This window comes from Andrena cerasifolii, chromosome 13 (assembly GCF_050908995.1).
Source record: "Andrena cerasifolii isolate SP2316 chromosome 13, iyAndCera1_principal, whole genome shotgun sequence".
Lineage (NCBI taxonomy): Eukaryota > Metazoa > Arthropoda > Insecta > Hymenoptera > Andrenidae > Andrena > Andrena cerasifolii.
In genome coordinates this window covers 1,287,610-1,312,968 of record NC_135130.1, presented here as the reverse complement: position 1 = coordinate 1,312,968, position 25,359 = coordinate 1,287,610, and the positions used below count along the sequence as shown (strand labels likewise).

At 36.7% G+C, this 25,359-nt stretch overlaps 5 protein-coding genes across 8 annotated transcripts; 2 read left to right on the top strand and 3 right to left on the bottom strand.

The window, feature by feature from the left end:
• Window positions 1–2,202: 2,202 nt before the first annotated feature.
• LOC143375986 (ciliary microtubule associated protein 1A-like) lies at window positions 2,203–22,352 on the bottom strand. Of its 4 annotated transcripts, none has more exons than XM_076825752.1 (4): window positions 21,909–22,352; window positions 5,727–5,939; window positions 4,128–4,332; window positions 2,203–2,597 (listed from the first exon to the last, which is right to left on the bottom strand). In XM_076825752.1, the coding sequence occupies exons 1-4, from the start codon at window positions 21,958–21,960 to the stop codon at window positions 2,339–2,341; spliced, it is 729 nt and encodes a 242-aa protein (XP_076681867.1). In that variant the 5' UTR covers window positions 21,961–22,352; the 3' UTR covers window positions 2,203–2,338. The 4 variants fall into 4 exon arrangements, with proteins under 4 accessions (XP_076681867.1, XP_076681869.1, XP_076681870.1 ...); XM_076825754.1 differs by lacking the exon at window positions 21,909–22,352 and adding an exon at window positions 21,526–21,895; XM_076825755.1 differs by lacking the exon at window positions 21,909–22,352 and adding an exon at window positions 16,985–17,090.
• On the top strand, window positions 7,340–9,430 carry LOC143375984 (uncharacterized). The gene has a single exon (XM_076825749.1). The coding sequence runs from the start codon at window positions 8,094–8,096 to the stop codon at window positions 9,336–9,338; it is 1,245 nt and encodes a 414-aa protein (XP_076681864.1). The 5' UTR covers window positions 7,340–8,093; the 3' UTR covers window positions 9,339–9,430.
• LOC143375973 (uncharacterized) lies at window positions 11,416–19,985 on the top strand. The gene is made up of 2 exons (XM_076825716.1): window positions 11,416–11,616; window positions 16,793–19,985. Exon 2 carries the CDS (start codon window positions 17,063–17,065, stop codon window positions 19,448–19,450), a length of 2,388 nt encoding a protein of 795 aa, XP_076681831.1. The 5' UTR covers window positions 11,416–11,616; window positions 16,793–17,062; the 3' UTR covers window positions 19,451–19,985.
• Window positions 13,285–15,060, bottom strand: LOC143375815 (uncharacterized). Its single transcript, XM_076825311.1, has one exon. It carries the CDS (start codon window positions 15,058–15,060, stop codon window positions 13,330–13,332), a length of 1,731 nt encoding a protein of 576 aa, XP_076681426.1. The 3' UTR covers window positions 13,285–13,329.
• Window positions 22,353–23,863: 1,511 nt separating the features above from the next.
• Window positions 23,864–24,982, bottom strand: Bin1 (histone deacetylase complex subunit SAP18). The gene is made up of 4 exons (XM_076825137.1): window positions 24,745–24,982; window positions 24,517–24,623; window positions 24,176–24,370; window positions 23,864–24,089 (listed from the first exon to the last, which is right to left on the bottom strand). Exons 1-4 carry the CDS (start codon window positions 24,814–24,816, stop codon window positions 24,002–24,004), a joined length of 462 nt encoding a protein of 153 aa, XP_076681252.1. The 5' UTR covers window positions 24,817–24,982; the 3' UTR covers window positions 23,864–24,001.
• Between the last annotated feature and the right edge of the window lie 377 nt (window positions 24,983–25,359).

Sequence of the window (25,359 nt, the reverse complement as noted above, 5' to 3'; positions counted from 1 at the left end):
GTAGGCGGGTTTCGTAAAAATCACCGAAAGCAGGAAACTTTGAAGATTTGTATTTTTTAAACAATTTCGAATTTGCAAAAATGAGGACTTAACCCTCCCCAATTTCATATGGACTACCATACATTTCGATATTATGAAAATCTGAGACATCGAGGATTTTAGAAAAGTATCACATCTGCTTCTATCTTCCACGCTGAACGCAATGCACTCCAAACTTCCTTTGATGTGTGGAAGAAAACCGACAACGGTCGACTCAGGCCATGTGCCTTCGCCGGCATTCGCGAGTCGGGTTGCATGAGCCGAGTCACCACGAATGACACGTCCACACTAGCATATGCGTTCACGCTCACCCTTTCTGACGTAGAAGCATGCGGTCCTGGCTACCGTTTCACCCGTTCACATTAGAGCTGATCAAGTACCCGGTAAAAGCAAGCCGAGCCGGGTACCCGAAAGAACCGAGCGGCTCGGATAGAACCAAGTACTTGAATTTTTTTCAAGCGGCCCGAAAGAAACCGGACGGATTGGATGGAACCGAGCGGATTGAATTTTTCCAAGCAGCCCGAAAGAAACCGGGCGGATTGGATGGAACCGAGCGGATTGAATTTTTCCAAGCAGCCCGAAAGAAACCAGGCGGCTTGGAAAGTAAGCGGGCGGGCCCTAAGAAACCGGGTGGCTTGGAAAGAAACGAACGGTCCGAATGAAGGTCGAGCGGACCGCTCGTTTCTTTCCAAGCCACCCGATTTCTTTCGGGCTGCTTGGAAAAATTCAATCCTCTTCGTTCTATCCGATCCGCCCGGTTTCTTTCGGGCCGCTTGGAAAACATCAAGGACTTGGTTCTATCCGAGCGGCTCGGTTTCATCCAATCCGCCCGGTTCTTTCGGACCGCTTGAAAAACATTCAACTACTTGGTTCTATCCGAGTCGCTCGGTTCTTTCGGGTACCTGGCTCGGCTTGGAAACCAAGTCCCGGATTGGTTCGGATTTCAAACTACCCGAATATTCAAGTACTCGTGCAGCTCTAGTTCACATCAGAATCCCGTGCGCGCTCAGCCTGCTCAGCGTATACTCATTCAGGTCTGGACCCGGCTTTATGCATGTACTGCGGTTTTGCATGAGTGCGCATGTGTGAATGGTTGCGTGCTAATTTTTCAATTGTGGAATGTATGAAGTGGGTAGTTACATATTAATGTTTTATAACACACCGATGACAAGTGGCACGTGTCTGGTGGCGTCACGAGTGGGAAAAAGTTGCTATCATCTTCCCCATGAAGCGGATGATAACAGAGTGTGCGAGCTAAATATAAATCCGAAGAGGGAGCATGCGGCAAATAAAGAAGCTTGAAAATCATAATCGATACAAAAATGTGTATCCTCACAATTATATCACTACAATAAAAACACTTTTTTAGAGTTAATATTCCTTTTTCATATATTTGCATAAACATATAGAATCAAAGCTTTGCTTTCATATAATTTTTTAATCAAAATGACCTTCCCAATCGTCTTTTATGTTTCTTTACACTTACCGTGGAGTACAGTCGCATAACTTTTATACATGGCATGTTGTGGTTCCGGCTGTGCTCAATTATCACTTTCTTCCCACTATAATATAATTCCATAAAATTGTGAAAAAAGTATATTTTTCACCTCGGCTCATTAAACTCACCAATTTTCAGCAAAAGCTATTACACGGTTACAAAAATATTTGTAGTATAATCAAAAACAGCCAGTATGAAGTCAGAAATGCCCATTAATCCATTGATAATACTCCCAAAGAGATGTAACGAAAAATATAAAAATTTTAATTCGAGATGACCCATCTTGAGTGCAGGAGTTGTTGCAGTGCACGAGAACAAAAGGTTGCCGAGGCGACAAGATACATACAATGAGATCACTCAGATTGCCGCCAAGAATAACAGATTTCGATATTGTTTACGTAAATATTAACTACAAAATAGAAAAACATTTGAACGCAAAGTGCTCGCTCTACTTAAATACTTATTACCTCCAAGTGTCAACTATATTTGCATTATTACGAGATTCTTTTAATTGCGTATATTTTAAAAGTGAGTGGTCAGATTCGTCAAAAAAGGAAGAAGAGTCTTAAACTCGTTGCGACTTACAACTTAAAATATAACTGATGAAAAAATACGTTTCCACTTCTAATATTCTCCTTGTAAGTAAACATTGCTTAAGCATGACATGGCTGTGTATACATTTATATTATATATATATATAAAACAAGTTATACAAACTTGATGTTACAAACATCATCGCAATATTATGCATAAAAATTATTGTATAAATATACAAATATGATTCATGAAACTGAATATATATTAATCTTCGTCTAACTCTGTAGCAGGTAATCCAGCACATTCACTGTACCTAATACCAAATGAGTACATAGGTGCTCGTCTTCCAAGATCAATTTGAGGGAAATATTGTGGCCCTGGACTATGGTCTAGTTCTGCGATTTGGTACCTCCATTTTAGACTAAATGCTGGAGCACTACGTTTTATAAGATCGACATCCATATTCCTGTAAGCTGCTGGACCAGGACCTATTCGCACTTGCTTAAGTTCTTGATAACTACCTCTGTAACATTCAACATCATAAAAATTAATCATTTACTATTCATCTTTCGTCAACATTTCATGACAATGTAATTTATGTAATTCCTATGATTACTTTCATTTTCCTTCAAGCATTAGCTCCACAGATACTACCTATATTGCACATTTACAAGGGACATCACTTATTTAAGTGTTACACGCAGATTTTGATGAAAGTTATATATATAGGCAATACATACATAGTTTGTTCCATCTTACGGAACAAAAACAGGTTTAGAGCGAAACGAAAATTCCTTCACTGATTTACGACATATAATTTCTTATTTTTCGAAGACAGTTTTGAACACGACTGCTTGCCTTATTGCTAAATGGAACAAAAACTACACACCTTCAAGAATTTAGACAATTGCGCTCTGAACAATACGCTATTTTTCGTTGATCCGTATAGTTCGCCGTTAACAGGTGGTATGTACAGTGGCAAACATAAAAATAGGGAAAATGATTATACAGAATTTAGCTCCATTTATATTTTTGTATACAGGGTGTCCCAAAATTCAGGGAATTCCTGGAACATGCAATATCCTGATGACAAAAGACATCGAAATGTTCTTTACCGATTTGGGATCCGAGGCTTCGTTCTAGAGATATTAACAGTTGAATATTAGCAGTCTAACTTCCGGGCCGTGCAGTTTAAAGTCGAAACAGCTGAGCGCGGAGCGGTTCATTGTCACGGTCTGAACTAGAACAGCGCGGTCGGCTCTACTGTGTGTGTAGGTCTGTATCTACGCATGCCTCCCGCGTACGTGCTAGCGTCCCTGGTGTATTTGTTTTGGTGACGTGATGACGTCGTATGGCGTGATTGGCGTGCACAAGTCATATTGGTGTATAGATTATAGATGTTACTAGTAAGTATGTACCCGGGCTTCTTGTATGTATCTCTACATACCTTGTACAAAATAAAGGCGATTCGCCCCCCACTACACCATAGAGTACTTCACTAAAATCGTCACTGCTCGACATCTATTTATCATAGGTTAATATTTCATATACGTACACTTTCGTCGAGGAATGCTCTATAAAATGATGAAAACGACATCACAATCCGTCGAGCGGTTCTCGAGATTAGCGCGAACAAAGAAACAGACTCCTACCGGGGACTTTATTTTATACTATGTAGAGATAGAGAAGAAGAAATGTGACGTCACGCGTAGAGGGTTCTCCCGGCAAACCCTGAGTGTGTCCTTTGTTAGTGAAATAGATAAAATGTATGGTATTTTGCAGTTATAATGGCATGAAAGAAATAAACGTTATACATATGCTGCAATTGGTACATACTATTCTAATAGGTATAGTTTTTTTGAAAAATAATAATATTATTCTATATAACACCTGACAGTAATGTCAGCCAAAAAACTAGATATATGTACTGATGTAGATGCATAAATAATGAAAATATAACAAAACTTAGTATCAAACAATTAATTTGTTTAAATGATAAAAAAGATGGACATATGTACCAGTTAATGAATGTAAGTCAAACAAATATACATACATAGAAAATGCACCCTGAGCTGGTTTGTCAGGAATTTTGGGACCAATACATGTTGGTAAACTATATGCATTTGGACCAGGGCCTCTATCAGCAATTTTGGTTTTACTTCTGGATTTGATGGAATATGCAGGAGGTCTAATACTATGATTCATTGGAGGACATCGTTCTGGGTGATGTGCTCCTGGTCCTGGTCCTAAATCTCTCACTGAAAAAATTGATTGGACCAGCGTTATTATAATGAATAATCAAAATATTATAGGTATCAGTATTAAGAACTGTGAAACCATTTTTTGTATTTACTGTAAGAAGTGAATGTATTTTGCTCAAATGTCTGTTTAGAATCAACATAATATTAAATGATTATTGAAATCGATGAGTGTAGTACAAAAACAGAAAAATAATATGAATATTTAAAAGTGCACCTAAATTAATACAAAAATAACTCAATTAGTAGTATTCTTCAAAAAATCTGAATCCAGGCAGTTCACTGTAACAGTGCACGATTTTTGAGACATTTACAGTTTGTTTGAAACATATTGTATGCAGACCCCTACAGCACGAAACAATACAGTAATGTCTGATTGTGAGCAATATTGCGGCGCACGATTTGTAATATTGCCCGAAATAATGCAGAGATGTTGCAGCAAGATCTCTATATCCGCCCCAATGCAATATTGTAGGAATTATTTGTGCAACATTTCGGCAATATTACTGATATATTGCAGAAACGGTCTTGCAAGTTGCAAGATTGCAGCAATGATTCTGCAACATTACAGACAGTAGGGCCGAAAATTTAATTTCTAATCAATTATTATATATTGATTAAACCGTTGATTGGTAACATCGCTTACGTATTCGAACTTATACTCCTACTGCGCAAAGCCTTTTAAGGCTCATTTTGACAAACCCCATTAGGGTTTTGTAACACTAGGTGTGTACTACAACTTCCACTCAAGTATCATTCCACACATAAACGTATATAGTATCTACTTAGGTACTGTATTTAAAAAAATTAAATTGATCTTCAAATCTCCTCTGCAATTTGAGGCATTGAGAGCAAAAATGGACTAATCCACATTTTTTACGAAATTGAGTTAGTAGCAATAATGTATTCCAATAGGCTGTACTAATCGTGTAAAATAGGACAAAAATTTTTTTTCAATATGGGTTAATCCGTTTTTGTTCTCAATGCTGTAGTTCATGTACATAGAACTCTCACAATAACAATTTTTTCATATCTTCAACGGTCTGCGAAATATTCTAGCGTATCCAGTTCCAAGAAACACACCGTAGAACCTACTCAATGTCATGTACATATTTCGTCAAAGTCATAGTTGCTTCAGAATAATGCTGCAATGTTTCTACAACAAAAATTGCTGTATGGGAAACCATATTTCTTTTGAATGGATACTAAATTGCAATTAAAAATGTTGAAGGTTGGGTTTTTTCAGTAAAAGATCATCTTAAACTGTTTTAATGAATATAATGTATTTTATAGCACACCTACATATATCACTGGTGCTATATAAAAAAATATATAACCATTCTTTTAACTATAACAATCAAAATCAGTAATTGAATTGCAAAATGCATGCTCACATTTGAAAGGTTCTCTGCAAGCTATTGTATATGCAGGTGGGTTATCTACTCCAAAATTTGTTAATCTTGAAACATCATATTGTGGTCCAGGACCAACACTTGGTATATAAATTGGTGTACGATGTCGCATACTATATGCTGGATTTCTGTGCCGAGATGGACAATGATCTTCATATCCAACTAAAGGTCGTAATTTATATACGGGTCCAGGACCTACAGACATACACATAATATACATTTATGTGCACATAACATATTAAATCATATCAGATTTGTTTAATATTGTAGAACATTAGTTATTGTCATTTAAGATTTATAATGTTGTTATGTGATATTCAAAATGATATTATAACACCTGAAATATTATATATATATCATAAATCGTTAAATAGACACAGTAATACAAAATGATTTTAATTAATTTTATTATTTGTGACTCACAGTATATATAAGTTTTAACATATTAAGTAATATATGTTACACATATTTTATGTTAAATCCAATTAGATGTTAAGGAACAATATGCATTATTAAGAAAAAAATACAACTTTTATAAAAATTAGAAATGTAAAGAAGTAAAATAGTTTAACTGACACAAAATAAATTCTAATGAATTATTAAGAATGTTATCAATGTGAATCTTACCCCTTATCAAACAACTTAATATCTTTTGTTGATTTTCTTTATTCTCCATTTTTATGCTGTAAAATATACTAATAAGTATCAGAAAAAGTTTATATCAAATACAATGCAAAAAAAATCGTTTAATAAAAATGATTAGATAGTTTGGAACTTCAAAGACTATGTTCAGTGTGTTTGGAACATTTATTGTTATATTCACAGTAAACACTTGTAACTGAAAGTATAAATATAAAATGCAACATATTATTATGTATTATCTATTTTTTAGCTCATATAAATGAGCTAAAAGTATAAAAATGTATCAAAGTATTTCTTTACATTTCTAAGAATAGCTGATAACTTGAGGAATATTATACAGGGTGTCCGCGCGTAAACTGAACAGCTGGATTTCTCCTAAAGTACTGGGGATAACAAATTTTAAAAAATATGTAATTAAATGGTTCAAAGGGGCTACTTTATTAGCCGAGACGATTTTTTTTTCGATTATTATTTTAAAAGATACGATGGTCAAGTACGGTTTTTCAAATGGAACTATTTTTTTTTGAACACCTGAGTTGATAGTGCGTTCCAAGACAAATTCAATAAGCTTTAATGTATACACTTTATTTCCACTGGTTTTTAAGATATTGCGCCTGCAGAATTACTGATTTTCACTGAAGAAAACCTTCTGGAATAGCAAGGACCGGGGACGGTCTTACTGGCGCCACGGGTGGCATTGCCTTTTGAAACTGATACCTACTTGCCAAAGGTCTGGGTTAGAGATGGCAAGCCCAAGGGCTGGATAATTCTTTTCCTTCATTAATGCTACTTAGGCAGGTACATCTGCGGTATGGAGAAGCGCACCGTTACTTTTATTTCGCACTTGTTTCTACGCTCGGATGGCCGGTTCTTTTGGGAGGGATGCAAGTTGGATTGGTTAGGTTAGGAGGAGTGAAAGTTGCTAGACTAAATTACAACCATAGGGAGCAGACTGTATCAGAACCAATCCAACTTGCATCCCTCCCAAAAGGACGCAGGACGCAGCGTGCCTCACGGTAAGTCAGGGTACCGTGGCGAAAGCAGGTACTCGTGCAGGTACCTGGTACGAAACACTTCCAAGCACATCTGCTGGGGTTGATTTTCCTACGGTCAGAATATATGAAGAAGACGTAGAAAATTTTGAAGATGTCCCAATTATCGAAGAAATTATAGAAGAATCTAATGTACCGCTTATCCCAGTTGTCGCAGATGGCAGGTGGATGAAAGGGTCATACCGCAGAGGAGATTACAATTCTCTTTCTGGCGTAGGAGCCATCGTGGGATACCACACGAAGAAAGTGCTGTACATCAGTGTGAAGAATAAATTCTGCATGACTTGCCAAATAGCAGCTACGAAGAAGGAAGAACCGCACGAGCATCGTTGCTTCAAGAACTGAGATCGTAATCAGAGTTCACCTGGCATGGAAAGTGTCGCTATTGTCGAAGGTTTCAAATGCAGCATAGATATGCATGGCCTAGTATACTCTATATTAGTTGCCGATGGCGATAGCAGTGTGTACAAGAAGATATTGGACAATGATCCATATGAAATGTACATGGTGCGGGTACGAAAAATAGAATGCACCAATCACCTGCTACGCAATTTCAGTAGAAAAATAAGCGAAATCGCAGTAAAAGGCCGCAATAAAGAACTAAGAGCTGTCGTACATAATAATGCTCTCCGCCTGCGTACTGGTATAAAGAAAGATGCAGAATACCGGTTCCAAGAAGAAACTCGATGAACGAATACACAATTTGAAGGAAAACTTGACAAATGTACCGAGTCACGTTTTCGGTGAACACAAAGAGTGTCAGAAGTTAGAATACTTCTGTAACAAATACTCTGATCCCAACAGAGTAGACTACATTCCACAACTGAGAGAAGATGGTATTTATCAAAGTATCGAAGAAGCGGTGCAGAATACCGGTCAGCCACTTTTCACTAAAGCTGACAGTTTGCTGCACGGTCTAAACAACAATGCTGTTGAAAGTTTTAATAATATCATTGCTAAATTCATCGGAGGCAAAAGCATAAAGTTTGGACGAGGGGGCTCATATCAAGGTAGAGTCTCCGCTGCAGTCGTCCAATATAACACAAAAGAGGCGTTTAGCAGATTGAGTACGGCAATGGATAAAGAGCCGACAACAATAGTAAGAAAGCTGGATGGACGACGGAAGCGTGCAGCAGAAAAGGCAATGGAATATAAAAAAGAAGCGAAAGCATCCTCCTTCCGAAATGAAAAACAATCGTGCGACCAGGATTACAGCTCCAGCGCAGAAAAACCAGATATGGAAGAGACAGTATACTCTTCCGAGTGTGAAAGGCACGCGGCTATACTCCATGAGTGGCAAACGATGCGATACAAGATCGAAATGGAAATTCGCGATCAGGCGAATAGCGAAAAGTGGGTTGATTGTAGGAAAACATTATTAACTCCATCCAATTTCGGCAAGGTATGCCGGTTACGAAAGGATACACCACGGGCAAATACTTTGAAGAGTATAATGTACCCGCAACTCCAAAATTTACGTTCTCTCGAATACGGAAGGGAAAGTGAGGCAAACTCCTTGAGACAACTGGAAGAAGAATTAGGAATCGATATTCTATCGTGTGGCCTCTTCATCGATGCCACTGTGCCTCACTTAGGTGCAACTTCTGACGGCCTCATGGACGATGATACCATCATCGAAGTAAAATGTCCCGATTCGGCGAAGGATTTATCGCCAGCTGAAGCAATAGAGAAACTTCCTGCAATACGGCGTATTTTCCGGGGTGATGGAATGAATAAAATTCATCACTACTATTATCAAGTGCAAGGACAATTGCCCATAACGAATAGGCAACAGGCTTTATTCTGTTTATGGACGCCGAAAGGAATGAAAGTTATAACAGTACCAAGTATTATAGATATAATAATGTTCCATCTCTTTGTGCTTGCGATGCGATTTTAGATGTGACTGATGGTCGTGTACATGTATGATTGATAGTGGCGCCGTCTGCCGACTCTGAGCGTAACCAATGTGTGAAAGAAAAATGTGACGCACTCTCTCACTTCCTGTTTGCCTGTTGCGTGTTGCGTTGTAAGTACAGAGAGCACAACGTGGAATATAAAAGAAAGATATTATATTCAACCAGTTTAAACCAAATATATTTACTAATACAGAAAGGCACGTGTGGTTACTTAATAAATTATCCAGTATCACAAAACCAAGATATGATAGATTCTGGGCAACAGAGATGGAGGAAAAACTGAGGAAGTTCTATAAGGACTGCATGTTGCCAGAAATAATAGATAGTAGATACAATCGACAACAGCCGATTAGAGAACCTCCGTACGTAAAAACAGGAGGAGCAGGTACGAGTACATAATAAAGTACATAAAACGGTGGGTGACAACATCGCAATAGCCCCGGCAAGTGCATTCAGCGCATATGAAGAGCTGTCGAATAAGCAATTGCAATCCAAGGTCACTAATGTACCGGCGAGTGCATTCAGCGCATATGAAGAGCTGTCGAATAAGCAATGTTCCAAAATGTAAGTATAAGTATGTAGTTTACAAAGTACGTAAAAGATATATACGGAGAGTGAAGAGGACCGTCTATAACGGGGGTGGTGGTGGGTCTCTTCACACTCTCCTAATAATAAATACCTGTAGCTATTCTTTCATATCAAGTGGAAATGACATATATAAAAGCGTAAGTATGACACATACTTTTGTTATGCAAATAATTGGATTAATTGGTAATCATCATGAATGTTTCTTTCATATATGAATTTGCTTTAGATATTTCCACCAACCAGTATCAAAGATGAAAATCATGCTCTATGAAGCGAGGAAAGGAAGGCAGTCTCCTCCGCAAGCATAAAGATAAGTAAATAATATACATACATTTACATTTTTATTGTATTCAGATCGATTACAACTCGTTCTAACTCTTTATCACAGGTTCTATGACAACTAACTGTAATCGAAAGGGGTCAGTGCCACTCCAAGAAAATATTTATGAGAAATAGGAAACAATAATAATGGATTCTTCAGGAAGTGTATCAGTTTTTACATTCAAGTGGTATAAACACAAAAAGTAATTTTTATTAAATTTATTTCTTTTTACAGATCAAACCAGGGTGTACATATGTACACTTCGAGGACAGAAAATCCTCGAAATGACAATCCAACAATTTTTACAAAATAATGTAAATAGCGCATATAAATTAGAAAAGGAACTTATAATATTGACATTTATTAAATATATATACGGTGTTCCGTGACCGAAGGTACGCGCGGAAGGGTGGTTATTTTACATGAAAAATAAGTCGATAATGTAGAATAAAACTATAATTAATATACCTGGTCGAAAGTCTAAAAACGAATACAATATTAGTATAAGATTTATATTAAGATTAAGCTGGCACTGAAAAGTACCGATTAATATATCTATGTATAAACGTTTATAAAAACAGGTGTTGCAAAGTGCAGATTGGTTCGTTAGAAACGTTCACAATGGTGTCTTCAAAAATGGTGATGCTAGAGCTAAAATATGTAACTCGTTCTACATAAAGCGGTTGTAAAAAAGTTTTCTCTACAAAACACAAATCATGCATATTCATTTTCCACATTCCAAGAAACCCCAGAAAATGAATTGTAGTTTTAAAACACCTTTAGAGGTTGAAAGGTGAAAGTTTTAAGGATGGTAAAATATTGTCGATAACGTTTTTCAAACAAATAATAAGCGTTTCCACTGGTTTCCACCTAACTGCTGATGTATGTACGACTTGCGATTTTTGTCCCGCTAGATCTAGATTGTTAATGGACAGACCACTGTGCGTCGGGAGGTAGTTCCCGTAATATTGAAATAAAGTGGGCACTGAGAAAGCGCTGTTTGGTTTCTTCATTCTTCTAAGTGCCAATAAACTGAGACACGCATCTTCTAATATACACAGGAGCCCACGGATGAACAATTTTAATTTTGGCGTTATAACGGTAATCTCGGATAGGCTGCACCATGTTGCCGAACATCGTGATTGGTCAGGATTACCGCCAGTCCGCGTGTGTTAATCACTCCGAGCAATTCCGAGCAACTCCGAGTGCTCCGAGCTCCGAGTTCAACTGACGCAACGAAAAGTTCCAGACAGTTCCAGATTACAGAAATACAGAACAAGGAATTCAGTGAAGACAGTAATGCAGAAGTTCACGAGGAATTCTTGGGAATCCTATCATCTTTTAAACAGGTAAAAGACGTACGTAATTATGAATAACCACAATTTCAAATTGTCCACATCGCAGAAATCGGCGCCTAGATTATCGGCTAGACAACAAAGTAAGGTTATGTTCAAAATCAGGAACCACATGAGCTCGGAAAACTGTTCTTCATGTAGCACCGTTTGTACAGAACCGAATAGTACTTGTAACGTACAACAGGCTTGGGAATTAAGTGAACGCGGCGGCCGATTTTCAGAGACAACGCCCATTTCTCCCGCCGCGCGTCTTGGCCCCCGCGGCGGCCAAGGTGCTTGGAGCGCCTAGGGATGAACCGATCCAAGTAAATACAAGTAAATACTCGATACTTTTGTTTCGATACCGAGTAATTTTAGTATCGATACCTACGGTTGCGATACGTACTTGGTATCGGAAAAAGGTACTCGTATCAAAAGATTGATTTTTTGATCGATTTATACGCCAAATAAGTGTTTGTTAATAAAATACTATTTTTCCTTTCTCTTTTCTGCATTCTTTTAGTATGTCAAACATAACACATCTGTATATATCATTTTATCATTTATGTATTTATCGTATTATATGTTATACGTCTCTTGTTTCCACGCCACGAAATGACTGTATATTTTTTTTTCTCTTCCGTTATATAGATTAATTATTACAGACTGGTTCGTACTTATATACTTCGTTGTAACTAAAGGCTACTCCCCGTTAAATAATAGTAAAATAAAATAAGTCTTCGTTAAGAAAATACATTAATAAAAAAAATCTGTATTAATTTTCGTTCGATACAAGTAGGTATCGATACTTTTGATCCAATACTGAGTAGATATCGATACTTTCTTTCGATACAAGTTATGAGTAAAAGTATCGATACCTTGACGGTATCTGTTCATCCCTAGGAGCGCCGGAGCCCGTACCACGTGAACCGCGCGTGGCGCGTTGACAAAACAAAAACGCATCGAAAATCGTGCTCTCTGGGACGATGTGAAAACCTATTGATACAATGTCGCCCCAATAAGCCATCGCCTCCAAGCATCTTGGCCGCCGCGGAAGCCAAGACGCGCGGCAGGAGAAAGGAGACGTTGTCTCTGAAAATCGGCCGCCGCGTTCACTTAAGGGGAGGTTCTGGTCTAAATGTCGATTTTTTTTTATTTCATTTTTCGAATGTTCAACCTTTTAGGAAAACGTGTTTAAAAGGATTTGTTGAAATTCGTAAAATTCACGAAGTTATAGGCATTTGAGTAGCGGCAAATGCATGGGTCACGACCGGTCACTCGGCGCTCACGTAAAACTTCAAACGCGTTTTTCTCGAAACAGTGTTTTCAAAACGGTGGGACCTGTATCTTCAAAAGTTATTATCCGATTTGACTGAAACTTTTTTTATTTTGAAGAATATACTTCTGGCTAGGGGGGGGGGAGTAAAAAAAATTACAAAAAGTTGAAAATTTATAATTTTTAAAGGCGTTGAAAGGACGAAAAATACAGGGAAAAGTGATTTCAAACGTGAAGTGTCGTTATTTTCTAAAAAAAATGTAATTTTTGTAATTTTTTTTAGTTCCCCCTCCCCCTAGAAAAAAGAATAATCTTCAAAATAAAAAAGGTTTCAGTCGAATCGGATAATAACTTTTGGAGATACAGGTCCCACCGATTTTGAGAACACAGTTTCGGGAAAAACGCGTTTAAAGTTTTACGTGAAGAAAATAATACAATTTTTTTATTTACCGCTAATCCGCTATTCCGGGACCATACAATAATCCTTCCGTCTCTTCAAAAAGCTGCTGTTGATATTCTGTAGTATCTTTTTTTGCAATTTTGGCCTTTTTATATAAAAGTGAATCTTGGTGTTCAGCGGCGGCTACGCGCCGACGGTCGGCGTCCTCCGCAAACATTTTAGCACGTGGTCCTACATGTAGTCCTAGCACGTTCATTAATTTCAATAATGGTGCATAACCATTATTGAACGTACAAACAGCCAAATATGTTGCTATTTCCACTGCTTGAGCTCCACAATGGAGATGCTTCGGAGCCAAAGTCCACACACATGCGTTGAAGCTTTCGTTGTTGTTTTGCGTATTGCCTCCAGTGCAACGTTGTAATAAATTGCTCGAAGATAGATCCTCGTAAACAGGTCGTATAGCTTTCAGAACCATGTCATTGAGGGGCGGGGGATGTTGAAATGAGTCCAGTTCACCCACTGCTGCAGCACGTTGCCACTTACACCAACTTTTCTGACCTTTTAGACAATATTCATGATGTGGATTGGCATCCGTTGAAGACATATGATAATATGTTGCCCACACTGCTTGCTTCATGTCTTCAGCAGAATTAGGATTTCTCCTAATAGCCAGGCCATAATACTGGGTCAATTTATTTATCATTATATTTGTCAATTTGCCTATACCTTTTCCTCCGATACCTGCATGGGCTTTCTTGACGGCTCGTAGTCGAGTCCCCATCCTCTTTTGTACATGCCCCACACATTCCTTCTTGGTAACGATGACATCTTCGTACGGGTTTTTATCCACAATGGCTTTGAAAGTCTTTGTGCCTCCATCGCCGATATAATTAGTATATTTGACACCGTGCAGTTCCTCAGAACGAAGAAACATTTCTAATACAGCGTCAACTTCCATTTTACCTGCACTACCTATGTGGTTAGCTGTGCAGTCTTCAGCGTGGGACTTTTTCCATTCATCATATTCGGGTGTATCTTCCGTATTTTTCCAGTTGGCACAAGATTGGCAAAACGCAGATTTTATAACAACGTCCACAACTTTATTGCTGTATTTTCCCACTAATGATGCCACTCCAAATAATGAAGAAAACCCTCGCTTCTTCCACGATCCATCTCCCGACACACTCAAGTGCAATGGCTCGTTTCCTTCTTCTGTGTTTCTTCTAATTTCTTCTTTACATGCTTCGTCTCGTACTAGTTCGAACACACTTTTTGCACCACAATGTAAAGTCTGAAGCACAGCATAATACGCGGCGTTCGAAAGACCGTGACAAATGTCCATCATGGAACAAAATAAATTCAATCTTTGCAACCCTACTCCTAATAACCTCATTACGAACACAATACGACGATTTATTTCGTAGGCTTTATTTACGAGAGGACTGGACTCAATGTTCTTTGTACCACAATGACATTCAATATTTAATCTGAACCCTAATCCACCGTCATGACTACGTAAAAATTGTACATCACTTTTGCAAGTTTTACATTGCAAATGCTGAGATATGAATGTAAATACAGATATAAAATTTATGATCACGTAGCCATGGGAAAGATCAACAAGTATGTCATCATACATTGAATCCTTCAACTTCTCACTCGACGTACTTGCGAGCAATGTATGCTGTTCCGTATACCGATTACCGTGAAATTTCCTTTTCCGTGGATTAGCTGCACGTTCACAGATACTACGATTACCTTTTTTCAAGCACTTAGGCATTGTAGCACAAGACTGTTCCTTTCGCCAAGACAGCATAAGGAAAACTAACTGGACTGAGTGATTTTGAAGACACACAATTAAATGAGACATTTTACCTGACCCCTAATAACCGAGTTTCCATTGTCACCTTCGACAATCATAAAAATTTACCTATTCTAACCCGCCGAAAAACGACGACAACCTGAGCGCCGAGTGGCCGGGTTTTTCCCATGCATTTGCCGCTACTCAAATGCCTATAACTTCGTGAATTTTACGAATTTCAACAAATCCTTTTAAACACGTATTCCTAAAAGGTTGAACATTCCAAACACGAAATAAAAAAAAAACGATTTTTAGACCGAAACCTCCCCTTAAAAATCGATTTTTTTTTATTACATTTTTCGAATGTTCAATCTTTTAGGAAAACGTGTTTAAAAGGATTTGTTGAAATTCGTAAAATTCACGAAGTTATAGGCATTTGAGTAGCGGCAAATGCATGGGAAAAACCCGGCCACTCGGCGCTCACGTAAAACTTCAAACGCGTTTTTCTCGAGACAGTGTTCTCAAAACGGTGGGACCTGTATCTTCAAAAGTTATTATCCGATACGACTGAAACTTTTTTTATTTTGAAGAATATACTTCTGGCTAGGGGGGGAAGTAAAAAAAATTACAAAAAGTTGAAAATTTATAATTTTTAAAGGCGTTGAAAGGACGAAAAATACAGGGAAAAGTGATTTCAAACGTGAAGTGTCGTTATTTTCTAAAAAAAATATAATTTTTGTAATTTTTTTTAGTTCCCCCTAGAAAAAAGAATAATCTTCAAAATAAAAAAGGTTTCAGTCGAATCGGATAATAACTTTTAGAGATACAGGTCCCACCGATTTGGATCAATTTTTTGACGCCTTAACTTTAACGACTCCCCAGGGCTGTTTGCACTGATTAATTATAAAACAAAAAATATATTTCTATAACATAAGACATCCTTAATACAATGCAACAAGTCCCATTAAATTATATATAGTAGTTTTCCTTTAATTAATTCCTAAATATCACCTATTTTTTGGGGCTCTAGACCAGAACCTCCCCTTAATTCCCAAGCCTGACGTACAAGATACTATGAGCTCATCTGCAGGTTGTAGTTAGAAATAGATGATGAATTTAATAGATGTTGCTTTCAGTGCTAAGCACGATGTAATACCACAAGATGATCGCTCTTCTACTTCCCCTTCATTTGTTTCTGAGATCGACGGACGACGATACATCGCTTTCATTGTCCTTTAGCAGTTTCCCTGAGTCATTCTTTTGCGAACAGTTAGCGTCTTGTTTCGTAGATAACAACTTGACGCATACCCAAGGGAATAATATAGTATTTCTTCTTCGAACACATCTCTGCTTTTCTAACTAGCGAAAGGATGTTAGAACGATTCTCAATACGCCACATAAGCGTGTTGTTACATTCAATGTAGAACCAGGGGAATATGTTCACTTTGGTCTTGAAGCAGAACTTGTTAAAACACCTTGGAATGATTCATCCGTATTTATTGTTACACAGGTACAATTGGATTTCTCAATAGGAGGGTGTCATGATAGTGTAATTCCTTTATTCACTTGGTGGGAGCTTTGAGGAAGGACCATCACCTTTGTATAATACCCGCTTGGCCATGATCATTTATGATACGAAACACTTTTCATCTTTCACCATTACCGTATGTCCCACTGTTGGCTAATGCTCTGTGCGTTCATTTCTTTTCAGAAGCCGTATGTCGTGACGAAGACTTCAATTTAGTGTTCAAACTTCAAAATAGTTCAAGTAGATCATACAGATATATCGGCGTACCTGTTGCGAGTATCTTATGGACGAGACAGCAGAGATGAAAAATCCATCTCTGCTTCATCTTTAGCCAGCCAGAACGTTGGAAAGAAGGCGTTATGTGATCATACTTACGAACATTATAATCGAAACGGAGACATAAGTTCTGAACACGTTGGACAACAAAGAAAAGTGACGAGGAGAGACACAGTTATGGAACGTACTGCAGATTATAGTGATGACTTGGTTAGAAATTGTGTTGATGACGGTAATAAGTTATTGATGCAACAGGATACAAGTCGAGCTATTAATAAGTATGATCAGGCAATTAAACATCGTCCTTATTACGCGATTGCTCATTATAATAAACGTATTGCACTGTCCATGCAAAACGATATTCCGAGCAACTCTGTAGAACATAAAGAGATGAACACTAATCAATTGATTAACACGGTCAAAGATTTAAATTTAGCAAGCTCCGCTGACACTTGTTTTGTTATTAATACAATAGCTGCTGTTACAAAACATACATTTAGTGACGATTCTTCGGAAGAAGAATCTGATGAAGAATTTAATTCATTATATGAGAAATTAGTAAATAATAATGATTGCCCCTTTACTACTAGTAAACAAACTAGACACAAAACTACTAAACTTAAAACAGAGTCGAAGATCATTGAGCAGAAATCATCATGTGTAAATCAAAGTACAGATAGTATAGTGGTGGATTCATTTTTATCTAAACTATCAGAAAATGGATTTGAGATATATGAGCGAGATAAATTATCAAAGATTGCTGTCAGTATAGGACTGAATCGTATGTACTCTATAAGTACAAGAAAAAATAACTCGTTAATTTTAGAATTAGAAAGTAAGGTTAATACCAGAAAAATTAAATATAAATTTTTTGGATATTATTGGACATGTTCTTGGTATACCAAGGATGGTAAAGAAGCTAACATTGAATATGTAAGAAGCTTCTATAAAAAATTGAAAAGAAAAAATCCAGATTTAGCCAAAAAGTTTATAGCACAAGAAGAAAAGGAAGGTGCAGAACGTAATGTACCATATCAAAATATTCGCGAATATGCAAAGAATCATCCAAAAACAAAAGAGTTAATAAAAGAATTCCGAGATAACAATTCTAATGCAATGATATATCTTCACCTAGCTGATGACGATGTATCCCATTTTAATGGAATTTATAGTGCTTATTTACGTATTATAGATGGTTGTTATAAACCACCTACTGTTATGTCTACAGGATACGAATTTCCTAAAGATACACAGTACATGGCATACCATTTATTAAGTTCTATGGAAAGAATGCATAGAGTAATCACAACATTTTATATTCCTCTAGGCACATATTATCCAGAACCAAATATGTGCATATTAATACCTCAAAATTGTGAGAATGTAGAGGAAAGTTTTATCGATCGTCGTCGGGGGCAAGGTAGAACTCTAGAATCAGCAATATTATTAAAAAATATACAAAATAATAGACAAAATGTATATGCTATTTTTAGTGAAGACAATCCCATTATCACAAATATACCCTCAAGAGCCAAAGTATACAAACAGACACAACAATCGATACCATTTTCGCTTGCATTTAATACAGGTCTTGCTAATCCAACCTCTAAAGACATTAAAAAGTATAGCCAAGTAAGTCAGTCACATTCTAATATTTTGACTTGGTCTAATAGCTTATTTATCAATAGTAGCATTAAATATGATAATAATTATGAGACTGATGGAGAATGTATTAATAATAAAAATAATAAACCATTAAAAGGTGTGGATAAGCAATGCAAAACATTGATAGCAAATATTCGCAATAATAACGATGTGGAACTATCACAATATAAACTAGGTAATCGCATTGGTGATGCTAATGCCAATGACATAGTGAATGCCGTTAAAACTATAAACCAATATAATACAGATTTTAATACAAAATATGAAAGAACTCCAGAAGAGCAAGAACTTATTGATATTATGAATGAACGTGAAATACCATTCACTGATCTATCTCGCAAATCTCTATTATTGATAATAAATAGCCAAATTATAGACTTAATTAAAGATAATACAATAGATCTTCAAGATTTAATTGATCTAGATGAAGAAACCCTAGAATTTATTCTCAATAGGGATGAAATTATACAAGCACTGAAGGATAAGACAGTGTATCTTGATGATTTGATAGATTTAAGAGATAATTTAGACGAATTTAGTGAAGCTCTCAACGAATATAGTGTGGAATATATAGTAAAATCTTATAAAGAAGATCCGCTCCACTTGAAATTTATGGCAGATGGCCCATGGGACATTGTATATATGAATTCTGATGATGAGAACATAGTCAGATTTGCTATAGAACATCAATACATAGATGATGAGGATGTAGCTACGATTAGCGAGGAATTACTGAGAGGTAAAGATGAATCTGCTGCTAATATGGATTTCAATGCAATACTTCTACGGATAGAGCACGAGGGAGAACTGGAAGAGTATAGTTCATATGAGATAGATGAAGAAGAGTATAATAATGAATACAGTGATGTAGAAAGTATGGGACAAGTCGACCATTCGTAATCTGACGTATTTTAGCCCTAATATTTCATGAAGTGTAGAAGTCAAGATTTGATCTTATAGACACTATAAATTTTGTATCTGATTGTTATTGAAGTTGAATAAATATACATGCCGTTGTTAGAAAAACTTATATTTTTATAATAAATAACTGTTGATATGAAGATGATTTTTGCGTAACACGTGGTGATTGCGTCTCGTGAGTTACAGAGCCTTAAAACTTATAAATAACTGGAGTGTCACTACACTCTGCGCCTCCCTTTTACAACAATACCCTCTGGTGTTAACAGCTACAAATTAACATTTCGTATACTTTAATAATTGTCAGTTAAATTTTGACTGTCAGATATATAACTGTTAGCCGGCGTGATAAATGTAGCGCCCTGGTCAAAGACTCCCGTGTCGGGCACGCGACATAGCGGCAGCTCATGTAAGCGAGCACTACGCGTTAGTTCCGCTACGAGCCTTACGGCAGTCACACGCATCTGCATTTATACCCCAAATTAATAGAAATATACTTATAGTTAAAATACCTCAATCGTGCGAAAGTTACTCACCCTCATACACAAAAATAACCTTTGAGAAATTTACACAATTAATTGTCCAGAGCCCAGCTTGTACTCGGCGTTAAGCCGACTTGATACCACGGGGCTTGCCCCGTAGAGGTTCACTATCTCTTACTTATGTTAGATACCCCATTATGTATTTTTTGCCAACCAGTATATTCTAAGAACGTAGGCTAGATTGAAACTTTCACCATGTTATTTCGGTTCCAAGCGACGTACCGAGGTACGGTCGATTTTTGTCAAGGTCCTCACCGACCTCGGATTTTTCCCACACCCCTACAGTCAAGACCATTCCTAACGGTCAACGAGACAGCGTTCCTCACTTCGTATTCCGATGCTCAAGCGACAGCATCTCTCCAACGTTATACTATACTTTAATTTACTTTACGCAATAAACAATATTTAAGTATATTCAGAAGATTCTTATTTGGCGGGGATCACGACACTTATTTAGTCTACAAAACTCTACAAATCTAATAGGTACTGGGGTTTTGTGGCAAAAATAATAGAAAAATCCATAAGAAAATTGTAGTTTTAGTGCCAAAAGCTTATGGAAATAAGAAAAAATAGTAGTAGAAAAAATTAGCTCGTTTTGGGCGATAAGGCGTTTTGTATTACAAAATATTCAAAGTTAGCTTTCAAATGACGGTAATGTACTCAAAAATCGTAGAATTTTTGGGTATTAATGCTTAATATAATATTTTTTTGAGTTTTGGCGGACGGACTATTTATTTCCACTTTCACTTAAAGTTACCTATATCCCGATATATTTTACACCTTACTACATGACAATTTTTCATTTTACCATCTCTGGATGCTGGAATATTGAGGACAACAGCTGTATTCAACGTACTAATTGAATAGAAATATTATACAAGATTGTAACCAGTGTATCTAACCGAACACGAAATATACTGTTTTGCCTATCACCATGTTTTTTTTATAAATATCGGTTTATCTAACACTACAATCCCTCCAGTTTCATAGGCTAGACAGTGTCGCAGTGAAAAGTGGTGAAAGCATAATGGATCATATAAAAGATTAAAGAAGCCATAAGAAAATGGTAAAATATGGTCATAAACCTTATGGATTTGAGTCAATATGCCAATAGAAAATATTATAACATCCTTATAAGATTCCTTATGTTTCGCCGATGAAACTAACACCAACAACGACGTAATTCGGACCATAATGAAAGAAATTTGGTGAAAAATTGATTTATATCATTTCAAGCAGAATTTGTTAAAAATAGTCTCGTATGATTTTTTAACACAACAGCAAGTCGGTCAGGCTGTATCAATTAAGAATAATGCAGGGTGTAGTGAAGAAAAGAAAGACAAATTATTCAGTAAAATAGAGCTTTAAAGCCTATCATATGGTAATTGCATTATATTGTTGAAAATGTAATTTTTAGATTTTTGATTAACTGTTTATGACAATATTAGCAATGGATTAAATTCATTCACATAGATCCATCCTTCATGATTAAAAAAAAAAGACGCAAGTCCGTACCTTCAATAATTTAGGTCATTAAAATTAATTTCTGTAGGCGGGTTTCGTAAAAATCACCGAAAGCAGGAAACTTTGAAGATTTGTATTTTTTAAACAATTTCGAATTTGCAAAAATGAGGACTTAACCCTCCCCAATTTCATATGGACTACCATACATTTCGATATTATGAAAATCTGAGACATCGAGGATTTTAGAAAAGTATCACATCTGCTTCTATCTTCTACGCTGAACACAATGCACTCCAAATTCTCTTTGATGTGAGGAAGAAAACCGACAACGGTCGGCTTAGGCCATGTGCCTTCGGCGGCATTCGCGAGTTGAGTCGCATGCGCCGAGTCACCACGAGCGACACGTCCACACTAGCATATGCGTTCACGCTCACCCTTTCTGATGTAGAAGCATGCGGTCCCGGCTACCGTTTCACCCGTCCACATCAAAATATTTGTGCGCGCTCAGCCTGCTCAGCGTATACTCATTCAAGTCTGGACCAGGCTTAATAGGTACCACTAGTTACGGGATGTATTGTATATGGATTTGTAAATGTGAATATTGAAAGTTCCTCTTCGGATTTATATTATATATTATTTTGTATCAATTGTAACCACGAATCCTGTATATTAATGAAGAAAGAATAAATACTATTTAAAATAAGTAGAATTAATTATTTAATAAACTACAGAATCTGCTTGCTGGTTACGTAAGGGTAGGGATACACCTACAGCAATAATGGTACATTTGTGTTGGTGCGCAGGTGCATGCGACGTCACGCGTAGGGAATTAGTTGGTAATTGTGGCCTTCAGATGGTGCTGTTGGATGTGTCAGAGGGGCAACAGGATCTGCTGCCGCAGCTGTCGGCAAATCCTGCCACCCGATCTGGTTATCAGGTAGTAAATCTGTATTTCAATCCATTACTGAGTTATAAAGCGACAAAATATATTTACCTACCCCTTATCAAAAATTAAAGAAAACGCCTAAAACTCAGCTCTTTGTCCCACTTTGTGGTGTTGCCAGATGTAAAGCGTGTAATTCAACTACTGGGCTTTGCAGTGTTTTAGTGAAAGAAAAATAAGAAATTGCAAAAAAGTACTCTCTAAGCTTGTACTTGTTAATATTTGGCTTTTTAATCAGGAGTGCCAATGATTAGTGCAGTTTACCCTACTTACTTCATGTACAAAAAGTTTTGTACAAGTACATATTGTACTGCGCGGTTTACATTTAATGTTAAAAAATATTTATTTATGCCATTAAAATCAGTTATTAATGTTCGATATTAAAACAGAAACATAAAAAGCGTTTCACATAAAAAAAGGAACATTAAAATACAAATGAATGTAACCGTTTACCCTCATACATTTCCAAACTGTAATTGATTCTGTCTTTCTTTACTGTAGTTTACAAGTTTTTTTCTTACATACAGTTGTTGCGGGTCTGGCTGGGAATTCTGATGGCTTGAGGGAATTTCTATGTGGTCTGGTGTCCGTGGAGCCCTGATGAGCTCTGCTCACGAAACGTGTGAAGTTAATTGAACGAAACGTCTTGTAACGAATAACTTAGAACTCAATAAAGCTTATTGAACTAGATTAAATTATCGAATATTAATCGGAACTATTAAGAAACGAAACAAAGATATATTAGGATTGATCAAAGCTGGATTTTATTGCAACACGCCTGTGCTCTAACAACATCGATGATGAATTGTGAGGCGAAGAAACACGCTTCTTCCTACGTTCGTTCCTCTTTTTTAATCAATACATTGTTTTTTTTCGAGTGATAAGGAAGGAGGCGAAGACAAATTTTTAATGTAGTAAACTTCATCCTTAACTGTTTTCTGTTCAAACTTCGCGCTTTAAGAGCTTGCGCTAAACGCCGCTAGGGCGAGGATCGCAACTCGCAACACAGTAGTGCGTCAATTATCCGAACTGCTTGGCACCCTGGTGGTTCGGAAATTCGAATTGTTCGGATAATCAAACAGTTCGGAGAATGAAGCATGCATGTACTTTACACAGTTTATAACTATAGGAATTATTCCTAAAATTACTTATTAAATAGAAGAGTACTACTGTGTTAATTTATATTACGCAAAAATCAATCAATTAATCGGTACCGCTGCACTGGTTCGAAGAAGTGGTGGGGATAGCGATGATGCAGCAATGGTTCAGATAATCGACGGTTCGGTTAATCGAGGATCGGATAATTGACGCTCCATTGTATTTCTTATTTTTTGTTTCCATCCTGTATGTACTTTATCGGAGCCAAACATACTAAATTTACGTTCACCTATAAGGATATCTCATTTCTAATGCCCTATTCAGGCACTAAGATACTGATTGTAAATGTAATTTTCAAAAAGAATTGATTAAGGTTCTCTTTAATCGGAAAATACAGTGCATTCTTGTCATACTTGTATAATAATATAATAATAATTTCAGTCATTCATATCATTCATTAGAAGAAAGTTGACAAAGTTCTTCATCTTAATATTGACGTAGTGCACCACGCCTAATCGCTGGCTGTCGATTTGGTGGTGTGATAGAAATATCTAAGTAGTCGCCAATTGTAAATCTATAATTGTGAGAAAAATATGATTCAATGAATAAATATTAGTTTATCTCAACTCAACTTTACTATCGAGCATGACAAATGCATACCTTGCTTGTGCAAGCGTTTTGTTATCATCTGCACCTTTTTGCCCAGAACAAGTAACACCAATTTCACGCATACGGTATCCAGAATTACGTAATTCGGGAGTTACTAATGAAAAATCAAAGTATGTCCCTTTACTTCTAGCATCTGGATTTACTTCTTTAACTAGTCCCGTAATTTCTCTTAGCGTTGCATCCATCCTTTTAATGAAACAAAGATAAAAATATTACATTTAAAATTTTAATAAATATATATTTCATATAATATGTAAATTTTACTAAATCTAACAGAATAATAAGAATATAAATGTATAATTTTTATATTATCTGTATCTTAGTAATGTTACCATGTATATATTTGCAATTCATTTGATGGTACATTCCCTCTACTGTATTCCATTATATTATGATGCCGTCCTGTGTTGCAAAATACACGAAGCAAAAGTGGGCATGTCTAAAAATTCAATATTACCTGAATTAATATAAAAATATGAAGTGAAGAATATACAAATTTTAAAAATGATATGAATCTGAAGTAAACATTTCAAGAAAGATATGTTTATGATACTGTATACCTTTTCCCTATCTATTGGTTTCTCTGGTAGTTGCTTCTCATCTACTACCATAGATTCTATTGCAGATGTCATTTCTGTTAGTCTGTAGACACTTAATGTATAGGAAAAGAAAGTTGACAGGAACTGTGTTAATATTATCAAACAAGAATTAAACCTATAACTCTACTCTGTTTGTAATGTTTGTTATGATACTACCCGCGTTTCTCAACCATGTACTGCATGCAATACCTATAATGTGTACCACACATTTACAGTTGAACATTGAATGCAGCGCGCCCTATTACAAGCAAGAGAACTAACGTGAGTATTATCATCTATTGGCACGAAAGACTACCACCGCGGGAATGATGATGTTCGTGTTGCGTAACAAATATGGAAGACGCAGGTACTTATACACTTTACTGTATGTTTATATGGAACCAGTAGTAGGTACAAAAATTTATTTAAAAGTTATTTCTTACAGTAAAAATGTTGATGGCGTTTCAAAGCCTATCGCTTTATATTACCCAACGAACTTTAGTCCTTTATCTATTTCCTCCTCTCTCTCTTTCGGGTCCCAGCAGCAGCGGTGCACCGGGAGAAAGGTGGTCACCCATCTTTCCCAGTACCCGCCCC